Source organism: Crotalus tigris, unplaced genomic scaffold (assembly GCF_016545835.1).
Source record: "Crotalus tigris isolate CLP2741 ecotype Arizona unplaced genomic scaffold, ASM1654583v1 scf7180000017592.2434428, whole genome shotgun sequence".
NCBI classification, from domain to species: domain Eukaryota; kingdom Metazoa; phylum Chordata; class Lepidosauria; order Squamata; family Viperidae; genus Crotalus; species Crotalus tigris.
In genome coordinates this window covers 1913900-1929211 of record NW_024096498.1, presented here as the reverse complement: position 1 = coordinate 1929211, position 15312 = coordinate 1913900, and the positions used below count along the sequence as shown (strand labels likewise).

The window sequence follows — 15312 nt, the reverse complement described above, 5'->3', positions numbered from 1 at the left end:
TGAGCAGTCTTCTATTTTGGGCCCCTATCTGGAATGTGTTGTGTCTCCCTGGGAAACCAAAATCACAGTGCCAAGATCCCCCCCCACCCCGTTCCAGCTGCACTTTCCATCACAGATAGCCATCCCCAAAGGAAAGTGTAATGATATAAGGAAAATCACTTCTGTCATGTGATAATTACCACTGATAACTTGTCCAAATAGCTCCTCTGGTGTATCTCCAAAGAATGGCACACACCCAACAAGAAACTCATAAAGGATAATTCCCATGGACCACCAGTCCACTGGTTTGCCATAACCTTGCCTTAGAATCACTTCTGGAGCGATATATTCAGGTGTACCACAAACCTAAATAAGGAAACAGTAAAAAAGAAAACTGTAAACTTTAATAATGTCTATCCCATTAAATAATTTCAAATTTTCTTTTCCTTTTTTAATTTTAAAAAAGCATGTTAATTTTTCACATTTTCTAATAAAAGTTTCCAACTTAACTTTTGCAAGTGAATATTTCACAGACACTGTCTGCCAACTTGAAATCAAAATATGTTATACATATATTTATTCTGATTATGTTTGGATTATTCTTATTTTAAATTGAAAACTTGAACAATTTTATCTTAAATAAGTCTTAGACTGAACAGATTGTGGGTAAATGGTAATGAGGCATGCTTAAGGGGAAATGGGCCATAGCTAGGATTTTTAGCATCCTTGACTGTACAATGCATCATGAGTTCCACAAGTACTCTGCTGAGACTCTGAATTCTTTATAAAAACAACATTCAATTTGTCTCTTTCACAACCTCACTTGCTTTCAATTAGACCATTCATCTTACTAATAGACCATAATGGTGAAAAGCCAAATTTGAAACAATCTGCAGTGCAAAAATAAAGATAACTCTTATATAGAAATTTGCAATAGTATTATAGAAATTAAAAATAATTTGCTAAACTTTTGGAAAGAAAACAAACATTGCTTACCTGTTTATCCAGAAATTCTCTAGCATCCTTCTCAATATGACCCTCATAAAGATTGGTGGTCATACTCATGAGACCAACCTTAGACAGCCCAAAATCTGTTAATTTTATATGTCCCATGGATGTTACTAGTAAACTGCAAAAAAGAATAACAATAAGTAACTATTAGCAACAGAGCAGTCTTTTCAGTTTACCATTTAATATTAAGTCATTATTATAATCACATCCTATCTGCAAACATGTTGGAATGATATGTTTCATAGAGGATATTTAATTTTGAAAACAAAGTGCTACTAGCTTAGTGAAGTCCATCAAATCGCAAGATAGACAGTCTTTATTCATTAAGGGATAATGGGAGGAGACTTGATACCTTAAAAAACTAAAGTTATAAATCTGTAAACTGTATGCAGTCATATTTTTAAAGAAAGTTCATTTAAATTATTCACAATTAAATATTAAACATAACACCAAATTTACAATTCATTGGTGTACTCAAAACAAATTTTAAAAATAGAAGTTATGAAATATTAATCAATGAACACATTATGAACATAAATATCTTGAATATCTATACTAATATTCATCATAATTATGGATTTATTTCATAAATTATCCTTTATAGAATTAAAAAATAATACAATCAGATTCTGAATTCTGAATTTATATAACAAGAATAAAATAAACATTTCTGCTTCTTGCTTCATTTTATACATTCTTAGTTTTTCTGTAAATATTTTCTGTTAATTACATGCTACATACATACTTATCAGGTTTCAAATCTCTGTGTACTATTCCATAGTTGTGGAGATATTCCAGTGCTAAAACAGTCTCAGCAAAATACATCCTGGCCATATCTACAGGCAAAGGGCCCATATTTTTCATCAAAGTAGCACAGTCTCCACCTAAAACATAATGCATATTGCTATATTTTATGCCACACAGAGAAATCAACCACAGCATTCAGACTAGCAAACAGATGGCAGTATTAAAAACAAAACTTCCTTGTTAGCAAACAAAAAACAGAATAAACTTCAGTGTGGGCATATAGAAATTCTTTTTTAGAGTTCAGATTAAAAACTCAATGGGATAAATTGAAAATATTGTACACTAATTTGCTGATTATACTATAGGGGAGAAAGCATTTTGCTCAATGAACATGCATTATGACTTGGGGATAATTTTGTACCAATCAGGATTAGTTTGGTTGGAGTCTTGCCTTCCTACTCTCATTTATCTTGTCAATAATCCATGAGGTAAATTAAAATGGGATTATGACAAGACAAGATGACATTAGATAATCTCATGATCATGCAAAGACTTGATGCTATGTCTCCCTTTTCGAGCCCCGTTATTGCTATAGGAACACTATGACATATGGAGGAGACTCAGCCTTTAAGTAAAGAGATAAAACATTTGACATTTCTAATTTTCAATATTCATTTATGGTTTCTCAATATTACAATACATTGCACTTGACACATAATATAAAACATAGACTGTACCTTCCACATATTCCATGACCATGCATAAATGGCGTTTAGTTTCAAAGGAACAATACATGCTGACTACAAATGGATTTTCTGCAAATGTCAGGATATCACGCTCAACAAACGCCTGCTGAATCTGGTTTCGAAGAATGAGATTCTGTTTGTTAATCTTTTTCATTGCAAATCTCTGTCTTGTTTCTTTATGACGCACCAGGTAAACAGCACTTGGAAAGAAAAGGAATGGGGAATTATTAAATCAATTACCATTTAAAAATCTGTAATACTAAATAGGTGTACAATCTGGTAGGAAAAGTTTAACATTTGAGAAGTAATAAAATTTATTTTTTTAATGCAGCTTGCTATCCCAATTTATCTAATCAACTACATAAAAGAAGTATTCATAATATTTTGATAATTATCCTTAAGTTTCATTTCATTAAATTTTTCATAAAAAAAGATATGGCACAATATTACAATTGTAATAGTACACTGTTAGGTAAAATGTTATTGTACTTAACAATGTTCAAAGTTTCAAAGGAAAATTGAAAAATTATAAGTATAAATAAGTAAAAACTCACTTATCTATTATTCCAATTTATACAGCTGCCTATGTCATATATATGCTCTAGGAGTCTTATAAATAAATAAAAACAATATAAAACAACCAAACAATACAGTAGTAAAAACAATATAAAAATCACCATAAAATTCATAGCTGAGGTAATCATTGTAACACTCAAAATTACTGAGCCAGTTCTGCATTAATAGATTAAGAATAAATTAATAGTTTAGGTAATAATTAAATAATAAATTAAAATTAACACATTGATTATCAACTAGGTTGCAAATGGTATGAATTTCATAGGTAAAATTGTTATTATATTCAGGATTTAGCATAAGAAGTTAAAAAAACTGATTCCTCCCTACTATGCTATATGTCGTATGATAATTAATATACAGAAAGTGTTACTCTAATTTCTTAATTTTCAGATTAGAGGAAAGTATACAGAAAAAAAAGAAAGCAAACAAGTGAAAACTCAGAAACATACCATAATTCAGTGCTGACAAACCAATATTATTACAATAGATTAAAATTCAAATTACAATTATACTAACTTAATCAAAAATTCAAATCATATATTCACCTTTTGTATTTCCTCATAACGTATTTTAGAGAACACCATTTCTCATTAAATTAAAGCCATATTTACCTCTTCAGAATTTGAACTTTGTGTAAGTATTTATAGCTTATGTTTCAAGATATTTTTTTTATGAAGCACCTTCAGGAAAAATTTCAAATACTCTATTTATGTGAATGGTGGGCGCGCTCAAATGGAGCTGTGCGCATGAAACCATCTCCTCTCCTCCCTGGGCTGCCAAGCCAGAAAGGTTGGAGACCGTTGTTATATAACACAACCCTGGGAATTGGTAATCAACTACTATTCCAACAACTTTTTCATCATAATAATAATAATAATAATGTTGGAAGGGACCTTGGAGGTCATCTAGTCCAACCTCCTGCTCAGGCAGGAAACCCTATACCATTTCAGACAAATGGCTGTCCAGTCTCTTCTTAAAAACTTCCAGTGTTGGAGCGTTCCCCGCTTCTAGAGGCAGGTTGTTCCACTGGTTAATTGTTCTAACTGTCAGAAAGTTTCTCCTTAGTTCTAGGTTGCTTCTCTCCTTGATTAGTTTCCACCCGTTGCTTCTTGTCCTGCCCTCAGGTGCCTTGGAAAATAGCTTGACTCCCTCTTCTTTGTGGCAGCCCCTGAGATATTGGAACACTGCTATCATGTCCCCCTCCGTCCTTCTCTTCATTAAACTAGCAGCCGTTCCTTATATGCTTTAGCCTCCAGTCCCCTAATCATCTTTGTTGCTCTTCTCTGTACTTATCCCATACTTGTAAATGTGCTTTTTGTTTGCAAAATGATTTTACTCCTCAATGTATTCTTAAATTTTGATTTGTATTTCATTCTTCTAGGATATCCCATCCAATTTTGTGTCTTCTGTAAGTCTGATACAAAAATTCTCCAATTTTTAGTCATTTTAAAAAAAAGACAAATACAGGATGCAGGACTATATCTTATGCCATTCTACTCAATATCATTTTCTTTCTTGGAGGAAAACAATCATATATTTCAAATGGTTTCTTCCATTAGGGCTTTCCTACTAGGCAATCATATTTATTATTGCTCTGAGTTTATTAAAATCAATGTTACTTTACTATAAAATACACATTTGAATATTTTCAATCCAGCATTTACATTGTCACTTCCACCTAATTTTAATGTTACTTCAATTTCCTAAATTAGAATAGAATAGAATAGAATAGAATAGAATAGAATAGAATAGAATAGAATAGAACAGAACAGAACAGAACAGAAGCTGGAAGGGACCTTGGAGGTCTTCTGCTCAAGCAGGAGAACCTGTACCATTTCAGACAAGTGACTGTCTAGTCTTTTCTTAAAAACCTCCAGTGATGGAGTGCCCACAATTTCTGAAGGCAAACTGCTCCACTGGTTAACTGTCATCACTGTTAGGAAGTTTCTCCTTAATTCCAGGTTGCTTCTCTCTTTGGTCAGTTTCCAGCCATTGTTTCTTGTCTTTCCCTCTGATGCTTTGGAGAATAGTTTGACGCCCTCTTCTTTGTGGCAGCCCCTCAAATACTGGAATACTGCTAATCAAATTAAGTTTTCTCTATCAGTTATATTCTGTCAGGAATATCTGATGTATTGTGCCTTTCCTCATCCTCTGTAAGACAAGATAGACATTCCTTAAACAATGATGATTGGCAGAGTTTCTCTTCCAAAAGACATGGAGGTAATGCAAGTTCTTCATTATTACTACTTCATGCCTGTTTGAAAAATCTTGTTTACTTTTGGAAATCATTATCTGTATCTTCTTCTTAACTGGCCGTGCAATAAAAGCAATTATACTGGTTTTATTTGTTTTTCCATCTACTTTAATCTAGACCAGTGGTTCTCAACCTTTTTAATGCCGCAACCCCCCCCCCCGACCGGTCGTAAGTCGAGGACTACTCAACCGGTCGTAAGTCGAGGACTACTCAACTGGTGCAGCACCGTTTGCAGAATGGGACTTTTGGCGGGCTCAGCAGGGCAGAGACAGCCTGGACAATTCCTATTGGCTTTTGAAAGCCAATAGAATTAGACTCTATTCAAGAGAGTCTATTCTATTGGCTTTCAAAAGCCAATAGAATAAAAGGGAGTAGCACAGCTAAGGAAAAGGGGAAAAAAATGGCAGACTGCGTTGTTTGGCGACCCCCGTGAAATGGTTGTTCGACCCCAAATGGGGTCCCGACCCACAGGTTGAGAACCACTGACCTAGACACTATATATAGTATTACGAAGTTCATTCATTTGGACTTCCAAGCAAATGCATACAGATTCATATAAATCACTTAGTAATTTTAGTCTTTTTGAACAAATTATATCCTATACTTCAATCAAGGTATCAAGTCCCATTCATTTCCATTATATCAATCAAATTATAATTGCATTATTTCATCAAGAATTCAAATTGTATCTTTTCTCACAAATCCTGAAATCAAAGCATATTTGTATGATGGTAGCAGTGTCCCTGGGTCATGTAATCACCATTTGTAACCCTCCCAGCAGGCTTCCAACAAGTAAACTGAAGGGAGAAGCTGGATTCACTTAACAACCATGTGATTCACTTAATGACTCCAGCAAAAAGGTCATAAATTGGGCATGGTCACATTATGATTCACTTAATGACCACACTGCTTTGTGATGGAAGTTTTGGTCCCAAGAGGAGTTGTAAATCAAGGACTATCTTTACTAAGTTCTTTTCACTGTATATATCTCTTCACCATCTTGGCAGCCTACCTCTGAACCCTTTTTAGTATTTCAATGTCCTCTTTAGATGATTGTACCCAAAACTGGGCACAATATTCTAAATGGTCCTGACTAAAGCAGAGTGGGGTGACATCGTTTAAGATTTCTCTTCCAAGGAATAAGAGGATGGATGACACCACCACCTAGGCTGGCTCAGGAATTCTGGGAGTTGAAGTTCACGAGTCATAAAAGAGCCAAGATTGCCTACACTTGACCTAGGTCCCCAGGGTTTTGTGCTTCCTTCATAAATATTCAGTCCTTTGCAGTATTCCGTTCCCATTTGGATTAGAAGGGATGACTTATTATTAGCAATTTAATATGACTCAAAGTTTATTCAGTCACTAATCCTTGCTTTGAGCAGGCAGCACACTTTATAAACAAACTGCCAAGCTGAAAAGCATTTAATTTCATTCCTTGTAGTGCTATTTACCACCATGACTGTTTCATCTTCTATCAGGATACAGCTGCATCTCCTCTGCCCTTCTGGGATCCAACATCATTTCTTCTGTTCTTGCTGTCTTCATTCTTTTCTCTGAAAATACCCAGCTTGATTCTTCTGTGGAGTCCTGAAAACTGTTTCTGAGTTCCAGCAGTGCGAAATAGTTTCTATGTAACTTGTTTCTAATTGCAACTCTCTGACTGTTTTTCCCTTTGACTCCCTTCCTTTCAAAGAGTTGCTTGCTGTGTCAGTTCTTAAAGTCTCTTTTATTTGGTCCGATAAACCCCCAATTTTTTGTCATAGGAGGGACAATGACCATTACTTATTTCCACCGGTTAACTTTTTCATCAATGGTGCTAAAAATAGTTCATTTGCAGTAAAGATAATGCCAAGTTGTTTTCATGCAAGTAATACAACATGACAAAACCACTACAAGTCACACCCGCAGAATCCATACATTTTCACACTCTTTGGCTTGTGGTCCTTGGAAGAGCAGAAGCAGCAATAAACTGCTTATAAGCCAATGTTAATCAAATCTTGTTAAAGCAAAAACAAATCAAAGCTAGGGGGGAGAGATCAGTTTGTCAAGCTGAAAGAACAGAAAGTGCCAAACTAATGTTACAGGGGAAGGATATAATCACCAGGGGAGTGTCAGACTGTATTTCTATGTGACTGAGCAAAGCATTGCAGTTGCTGGCAACACTGAAAACTATAAAAGTAGAAATTTAAATGTCATAATCGAAGTGTTTCTTAGGGGCCACAATTTTGATATCCGCTGGAAGTTATAGAAGAATGTCATTCTGCAAATCTGTAGTGAAGGGTGGTTTGGATTCCCAGGAGGAAGTGGGTGCATTCCAGAGAGCAAAGAGGCAGCAAAGCATGGAAAGTTTTGGTCAGGAGAAAGAGAATTAAGAAGATTCTTCTCTAGCGATTTCCAGAGTGTATCTATAGTGATGCAAATTGTTGTTTGGCAAGATTTCTATCTATAGGTGAATAACAATAAAGAATTACTCAGAGGTAAGTTCTTGGTGCCTGAGAAATTTTGTAGCCTAGGCGCTAACGTCGGTTGTTGTTGTTTTTGTAATTTTTCTATGCATCCCAGGGTCTGATGGAAAAGCACGAGAAGAATCTTGCTTAATCAGAAGCTCTCTGGATGTACTTATTTTTACTTATCGATACATAAAACATATTTCTTTGCACCACAATCAATTTTTGCTGTCGGTTCCTATTCCAGAAATATTTTCATTCTCAACCAATCCCTTAAAACAATATCTCTCCTCATTTGCCTCAATTCCTACTCTCCGACTTCTGAGCTCTACCAGCAAATTCCTCTCTTTCCCATTCTCTATTCCACCGAGCTTCTTTCTCATTTCTCCTCTACCTCCATGACAGCTGAAGTATGAAGTAGGGTATCCCTTCAGATTTATGACTATGTCAGCCACCACACTATTTGTGCTTCACACAGCCACTAGCTCACCTCTCAATTACTTCATTCTGTCAACTTGGGATTTTCTCTTCAGCATCACTGAAGAATGCTATAAAGCCACCGTGGCCATCTATTCCCTCTTTCCCTCTCCCTGGAATCATCCATTTTCATGAGAAAGAAATGACAAACGCATTTCATTTTAAACTTCATATAGGCTTCAGTACATTTCTTCTGACATTTTCCCACAGCAATATTTTTAGCACTCCTCCAAAAGAAATACAATTTTTGTGCACATTAAGAAAAATATACCAAGTTATAGAAAACTGTGAAACAAATCTCAGAGAATTTTGTTTATTTTTACTCACCCATATGCTCCATTGCTAATCAATTTAATTGTTTCAAAATCATTTTCACGAGGCTTCCTCTTAAGTTTAAGTGATGCATTAGAATTCTTCAAAATAAATAGAGGAAAATTATTACACAAGACACTAGCAATGGGGTTGTACAGAGTTTCAGATAAACTTCAATAGATGGCATGAACACTTGTTGGCTACTCCTTAAGTCAAATGGTGCCTTTTCTTGAAATCAGAAGCATGATCTTGGTATTAAAAAAAAAAATAACCCTTAGCTTCTCTAAGTATTGGCAGGTCTACATGAAAATCCCATAGATTCTGAAGCATCTTTTTCCATTCTGATCAAAAGGACCATCACAGGTCCTCTGTACTTTTAACCAATTTGCTAAACCAATATTTAGCAAATCTTCAGACATAGTGCCATTCATCAAATAAACATGGTCTTTTCTGTAACACCCAGTAATATATTAGCCATTATTTTATCAATTATATTTCCACTATGTTTTAATTATTTGCATACTATGTTTTAGATATTACTTACAAAACATTTGACACCATCAAGATTAACCATAATAAAACAATTATAATCAGTGTTAGATGAGAAATATAGTATCATCATTAAGAAGCAATACATAATGTTTACTCTAAACTTATTTTTTGTCTTACAGCATTAGAGTTTTTATGTCTGTGTTTATACTGTGCAATATGTGACAGTATGGATAGGACAATGATAATTTTTCAGTTATTTAAAGAACACAAAGACCCAGATTCAGATTGATATTCTTGTCTGATTTATTTTGTATGACAGCTGAATATAAAAAAACAGCTATTTCCCAAATAACATTAAACTAAAATATAGCTTGTTTTTCACTTAGCAATGACATATGTTGCTTATCATTAAGGATAAGCTAGTTCATTATGATTGTTCCCATAACTTAAAAAATAATTTGCATTATAAGTGAATTCAGCCAAGGAAGAAACTATTTATTTAATAGTAAGAGTACAAGAGATTAAAAGATTTACACTGACCGGTTCATCCGTTTCTGGAGTTGCTGCTGCTCCACTGTCATAGTTAGTTAGCTGTGCTATTTCTATCAGAAAAAAGAATACAATTTTTAGAATACAGCTTATGTAAGTTTTATTAGTTTTGTTTTATGTTTAGTTGTTTTATGTTACATTTTATGTTATGTAACACACTATATCCTGATCTGTAAGAAGGAAAGAATTTTTTTAACTGTGTTACAAAGAGATATAAACACTCAGGAAATTCTTAAGTGGTATCAACTTTTCACATCAAGATCCACTAAATTAAGATCAATGTTAAGTTTGGTTCTATAATGTTCAAATGCACCAATATAAAACACAAATTAGGCTTTGAATGAACTGTTGTGTCACTAAGAATCAAAAAAACACTATCATTTATAGGCCTCTGCTGGCAAAACAGAGGCCAGGGACAACACATGCATCAACCTGGAGCTCCATCTGCAGGTGCAGAGGCCTTTTCCTAAAGGCCTCTGAGAGTGAAACGGAGGCCGGGGATGACTCATGAGAACGTCGGCAGTCAGCTGCAGAAGAAGTGGTCTGGCAGCAGCCACATGGGTTCCTACTGGACAGTGCTATCAGTGCCACCACCTTGAGATGAGGCAGGTATTGGGGTATGGGAGGTCTGGCTGTTTACCCTGAGGTAAACAGGTGCAGGATGCCTGGGGCAGCTCCACCCTCTCCCCCACCTGCCTTGTGTCACCTCGTGGTGGCAGTACCACGAACAACCAGATAGAATGGGCGGGTGTCCAGCTGCATAGGCTCTTAACTAGGGCTTATTTTGGGGGTATTAGGCACATGCATAAAAATCAAACTAGGGCTTATTTTCTGAATAGATCTTACTTTCGGGAAAACAAAGTAATTCCCTCTGTGTTGGTGCACTTACATTTATTCAGGTAATGCAATAATTCACATGACTAGAAAAAGACAATTTATATGAAGAGCTCCATGTAAATTATACTGGTGTTCCAAACTTTGTTATTGCATTATAGATTTAAGTCATAGAAATAAATACAAAAGCAGAAACTTAAAAAATAAATAAGTTTATTTTGTGGTGTATAGAGGTATTCCTCAATGTGTGTTCATCAGCCAGTCAAAAGTTACAATGGCACTGGAAAAAGAAGATGTTCAACCATCACTGCACCCCCATGATCAAGGAATTGTGATCATAGGTTCTTGGCAAAAAGATCACACAATAGTTGCAGTGTCCCACCATCACATGACTGTCATTTGTGATTTTCTCTGCCAGCTTTCCATAAGCAAAGTCAATTGGGAAGCCGGCAGAGAATGTCACAAGTCGCTCACAAGTAAATCAGTCACACTCTTCACTGCCTGGCAGCAGCTAGTCATGGTCCTACTGTGCAGGAAACTCGCATACCCTTCCCCACCAGAGCATCAGCCACCCCTGGCCCGGTGTGTGCCTGCCATATCTTCATTCTCTACTAGCCTGTATATGAGTTGCCTGGGTCTCACTTAATGACCTGTGATCCTTGCTGAACAATGGCAGTGGGAGCATGCCATCATTAAGCAATGCTGTCATCTGATGTGCCTTATGACCACATTGTTTAGCGATTCTGGTTAATGATACCATCATTAACAGAGTTCTACCTATACACACAATTACAAACACTGACAAAGAACTATTTGACTTTGAAACTGAAAGCACAAAAAGAAACATCTTATCCCAGCAAATATAATATTTATAATCCAAAATGTAATTTCATTACAAATTTATAATAAATCACAACTTAAGTCAAACATGCCTCCAGCATGTTTTTATTTAAGATGAACGACACTTAGAACAAAAACATAAAACTTCAGATTAACTTTACTATCAATATATAAATGTGAAATTTTATTAGAAAACTGCTGAGAAACAGCTTATGGTTTGTTTTTCATTTTCTAAAAACCAAGCCATTGTAATGTAGTTTGACAGTTTTGTCAATCCCATATTTATATTCATAAATGGAAAATCAAAGTGGTTTAGTTATGTATCCTACTTTTGATAAAAAATAACCATTATCTGAGAAGTACACATTATTTGTAAACAGTAGGTAGTAATAGAATAAAACCAAGTCAGCTTTTGAAGCTGAAAGCTAAAGAAATATTTCGCAACGCCTGAAGACATTTTTTAAACTCATCTAAATACCATTAAACATCTGCTTTTTTATTTTATTGACTTAAACCATTTCTAAAGAGTCATAATTCAAAAAGGTAAAGATTTAATCTAAAAGCCTCAGGGAAAAAAATTCAACCTGGGGAGCATTTCTGAAATACATTGATCACACTCCAATAAATGATGAATCTGCTATTTATTGCTTTTTATACAAAATAGTTTTATCTAGCATTATCTCCAAAAACTGCATGCATCATTTATCTGAAAAGAAACCATACCCAACAGACAAAAAAAAAAAAAAGATCCAATTTTAAGTCCAATTACTAGAAATTTTCATTGGAAACAAAGAAATGTATTATAAACTGAAAAGAAAATCAATGTCTTTTAAAATGTGCTTTCATAAATCAGCAGCTGTAGTTTTGGCTACTATAAAATTCCCATAATACTGTACAATAAATAAAGCAGTAAAATTTATATTGATCCCAGAGAAAAGTTGAATACTCCCTTCTTACTATTTTAATTGTTGTATCAATTATTATACATACATACATACATACATACATACATACATACATACATACATACAGCCAGTTTATAATAACTAAGGAACATAATTCAGTGAAACCTAATTTCATTTTGCTCTGAGAAATTGTATGTACCTATAGATATATTTGTTTGGCTCATTCTAAAGCAGTGGTTCTCCACCTGTGGGTCGGGACCCCATTTGGGGTCAAATGACCATTTCACGGGGGTCGCCAAACAACGCAGTCCGCCATTTTTTTCCCTTTTCCCTAGCTGTCCTACTCCCTCTTATTGGTGGCCACACCCACTTGGGGGTCACCACAACATGGGGAACTGTTTTATGGGGTCATGGCATTAGAAAGGTTGAGAACCACTGTTCTAAAGCATGTAAGAATAATTGAGCAATGATACCTTCTTGAATATGGAAACTGAAATAATCAGTATACTAATTTGGGACTTATTCAAATGTTTATTCTAAAACCTGTAGACTACCATATTTAATTTAGATAAGTTATTAGAATGTGATGCTACGATGTGGGATAAATAGGCTGCATCACATTCAGACTAACACAACAATTTTATTTTAAGAATGCACAAATAAAGACACTGTGGTTGAAATTTTGGATTTGTAAAAACAATCAAAATGAATTGTGCCTTCTTTAATTTCAAAATAACATGAAGCTGTGATTGATTTTAATTTCAAAATAACATGAAGCTGTGATTGATTTTAAACATTTAGGGTGGAAGAAGAGAGAAAAAAAGATATTATGGTTCAAGCATGATAGTTGAACCTGGATAATGCAATTTGTTTTGCCTAGCATAATTTATAAACCGATAAATCCACTATTGCTTGTTCAATAAACTATTGTTAATACTAATTAACCTAACATACAAATAAAACTATATTGTCAGGGATATCCATATCCATAATGGCAAATAATATAAAGCATTAAGTCAAAATGTAAACATTCAATTTGACAATATTCATGATTCTGAGTTAAGAGATTACGTGCAGAGTCAAGTACATTTGTGCCACACTCAATTTTATTATGAAACTAGTTTATTTTTATGAGACAGATGTTTTTATTTGTTTTTCAATTTGTACTTCCACTTCCTTAATTGACCAATAAATTCTTTCAGGTTTTTATGTGAAGATAATTAAAAATTGCCCCAATTATTTCTGTTAATGTTTTGATGTGTTGTATTATAATATTGGATTTACATCATGCTTCAGTATCATGGCTTACAATCTGATCAGATTTTCATTAATTTGACAATATTGTTAAACATCTTACCCCAATATGCCTTCTTTGCAAAAGCTGATAGTAAGCTATAACTCATCAATTATTTTCTAAGATGAACAAAGAGTGAGCTTAATCTTTTAGCTTGTTTTGTCTATGAAAGGTCTTTCATTATTTTGTAGGAGTTTGGTACTAAAATCACATGATGTATTAGATACATATATTGAAATATACAAGATTAATAAAAATGGTGATATCAAAAAAATGGGTAAAATACAATAAATCAATTGTGATTATTACATTATTAAATTATCATACCTTCCAAAGGATCCTTATTCAAACCCAGTTGACTTATGATATACCTAGGAATGTCGGTTTTAATGCCTTGCCCCTCTTTTGCATGGCCTTCTGCAGCTTCCAAAAGATAGTAAAATTCTTCAGGGTCAAACTCCTAATGAAAAAGAAGAAAACATGAATTGGAGATTTCACCCTTATCCCAGTATACATTAACTTCTTCCTGCAGGAAAAGAACCATTTCTGTTTTATGGTTGCTATTATTTTTTATTAATTCTTTATAAAAACAACTTTATGTGCAGCAATTCCATGTTACAAACAAGATCACTGCTATATAGACATATGTTTTGCAGTGGAGAGTGAGGAGAATTTGGAATTACACTTAACGTCTTCTCACAAAAAAAATTCCTCAATATATTTTAAAAAGAACTTCTAAAAATCGATAAAACTGAAAGGAAGACTAGAATAGCTTAAAGCAGGGGTAGTCAACCTCGGCTCTTTTATGACTCGTGGACTTCAATTCTGAGAATTCCTGAGCCAGCTTAGCTGGCTCAGGAATTCTGGGAGTTGAAGTCCAAGTGTCATAAAAGAGCCGAGGTTGACTACCCCTGGCTTAAAGGAATACAGAGACTACCATGCTGCAGACAGCATGGAAAAGTAACTTAGTAAGTGAATCTATCCTGTGCATACTGTATTTATGCAGCATACAGTAACTGTGGGGTCTTTGGTGCTCTCCGAACATGGTTGTTTTCTTGCAGATGCTCATGGATGATATTACTTAGTTGGGTAATGAAATATTTATGGACCATAAAGGCCATTTACTCATACAGAATTACCTGCAAAATCTAAAGAACAGTGAATTGTATGAAATTTAACATTCCCCAGATCATCTGATGATTACATTCCTTTGTTCCTTAGAGTTATTCAATCCAATCATTTTTTTTTAAAAAAAATAGATAGGTAACTTCAAGTTAAATTGCATACTGTATTCATTCTCTAAAATTACTGTGCATTTTTAATTTACTAAATTTTTAACATATTTCTTAGTTGAAATTTTATGTGTAATAGATCTATTTAGACCTTGATGCTATCATAAATACGTACACAGTTATATCCTGATGCAGGAAATAAGTAATATGGTGTGTCTTTAATATTAGCCAGTTATTACCTGCTTCTGGCAGTATCTGGGTCTTAATCAAAGGCCGAATTTTTCTTCAAGGTATTCATGTTTTTAAGCAAATGTATCAGGACAATGCTAGCAGATTCATCACTTCCTCACTGATATTACCAGATAATTGGCAGACTCTAAAGCAGTGATTCTCAACTTTTCTAATGCCGTGACCCCATAATACAGTTCCCCATGTAGTGGTGACCCCCAAGTGGGTGTGGCCACCAATAAGAGGGAGTAGGACAGCTAGGGAAAAAAATGGCGGAAAGCATGGTTTGGTGACCTCCGTGAAATGGTCATTCGACCCCAAATGGGGTCCCGACCCACAAGTTGAGAACCACTGCTCTAAAGAGCCTGGAAATCCAGTATTTGATCTGA

The 15312-nt window shown here is 34.6% G+C and overlaps 1 protein-coding gene across 9 annotated transcripts in view; it reads right to left on the bottom strand.

The window, feature by feature from the left end:
- The window catches only part of MAST4 (microtubule associated serine/threonine kinase family member 4), a 207803-nt gene that overhangs the window by 23846 nt on the left and 168645 nt on the right, over positions 1-15312 (bottom strand). For all 9 annotated transcript variants that reach the window (XM_039365211.1, XM_039365220.1, XM_039365227.1 and 6 more), the window contains 7 exons: positions 13791-13923; positions 9582-9643; positions 8565-8650; positions 2475-2683; positions 1736-1874; positions 976-1108; positions 180-345 (listed from right to left, as the gene is read on the bottom strand). In XM_039365211.1, the coding sequence (XP_039221145.1) occupies positions 180-345; positions 976-1108; positions 1736-1874; positions 2475-2683; positions 8565-8650; positions 9582-9643; positions 13791-13923 (928 nt within the window). The remainder of the gene's footprint in view (positions 1-179; positions 346-975; positions 1109-1735; positions 1875-2474; positions 2684-8564; positions 8651-9581; positions 9644-13790; positions 13924-15312) is intronic.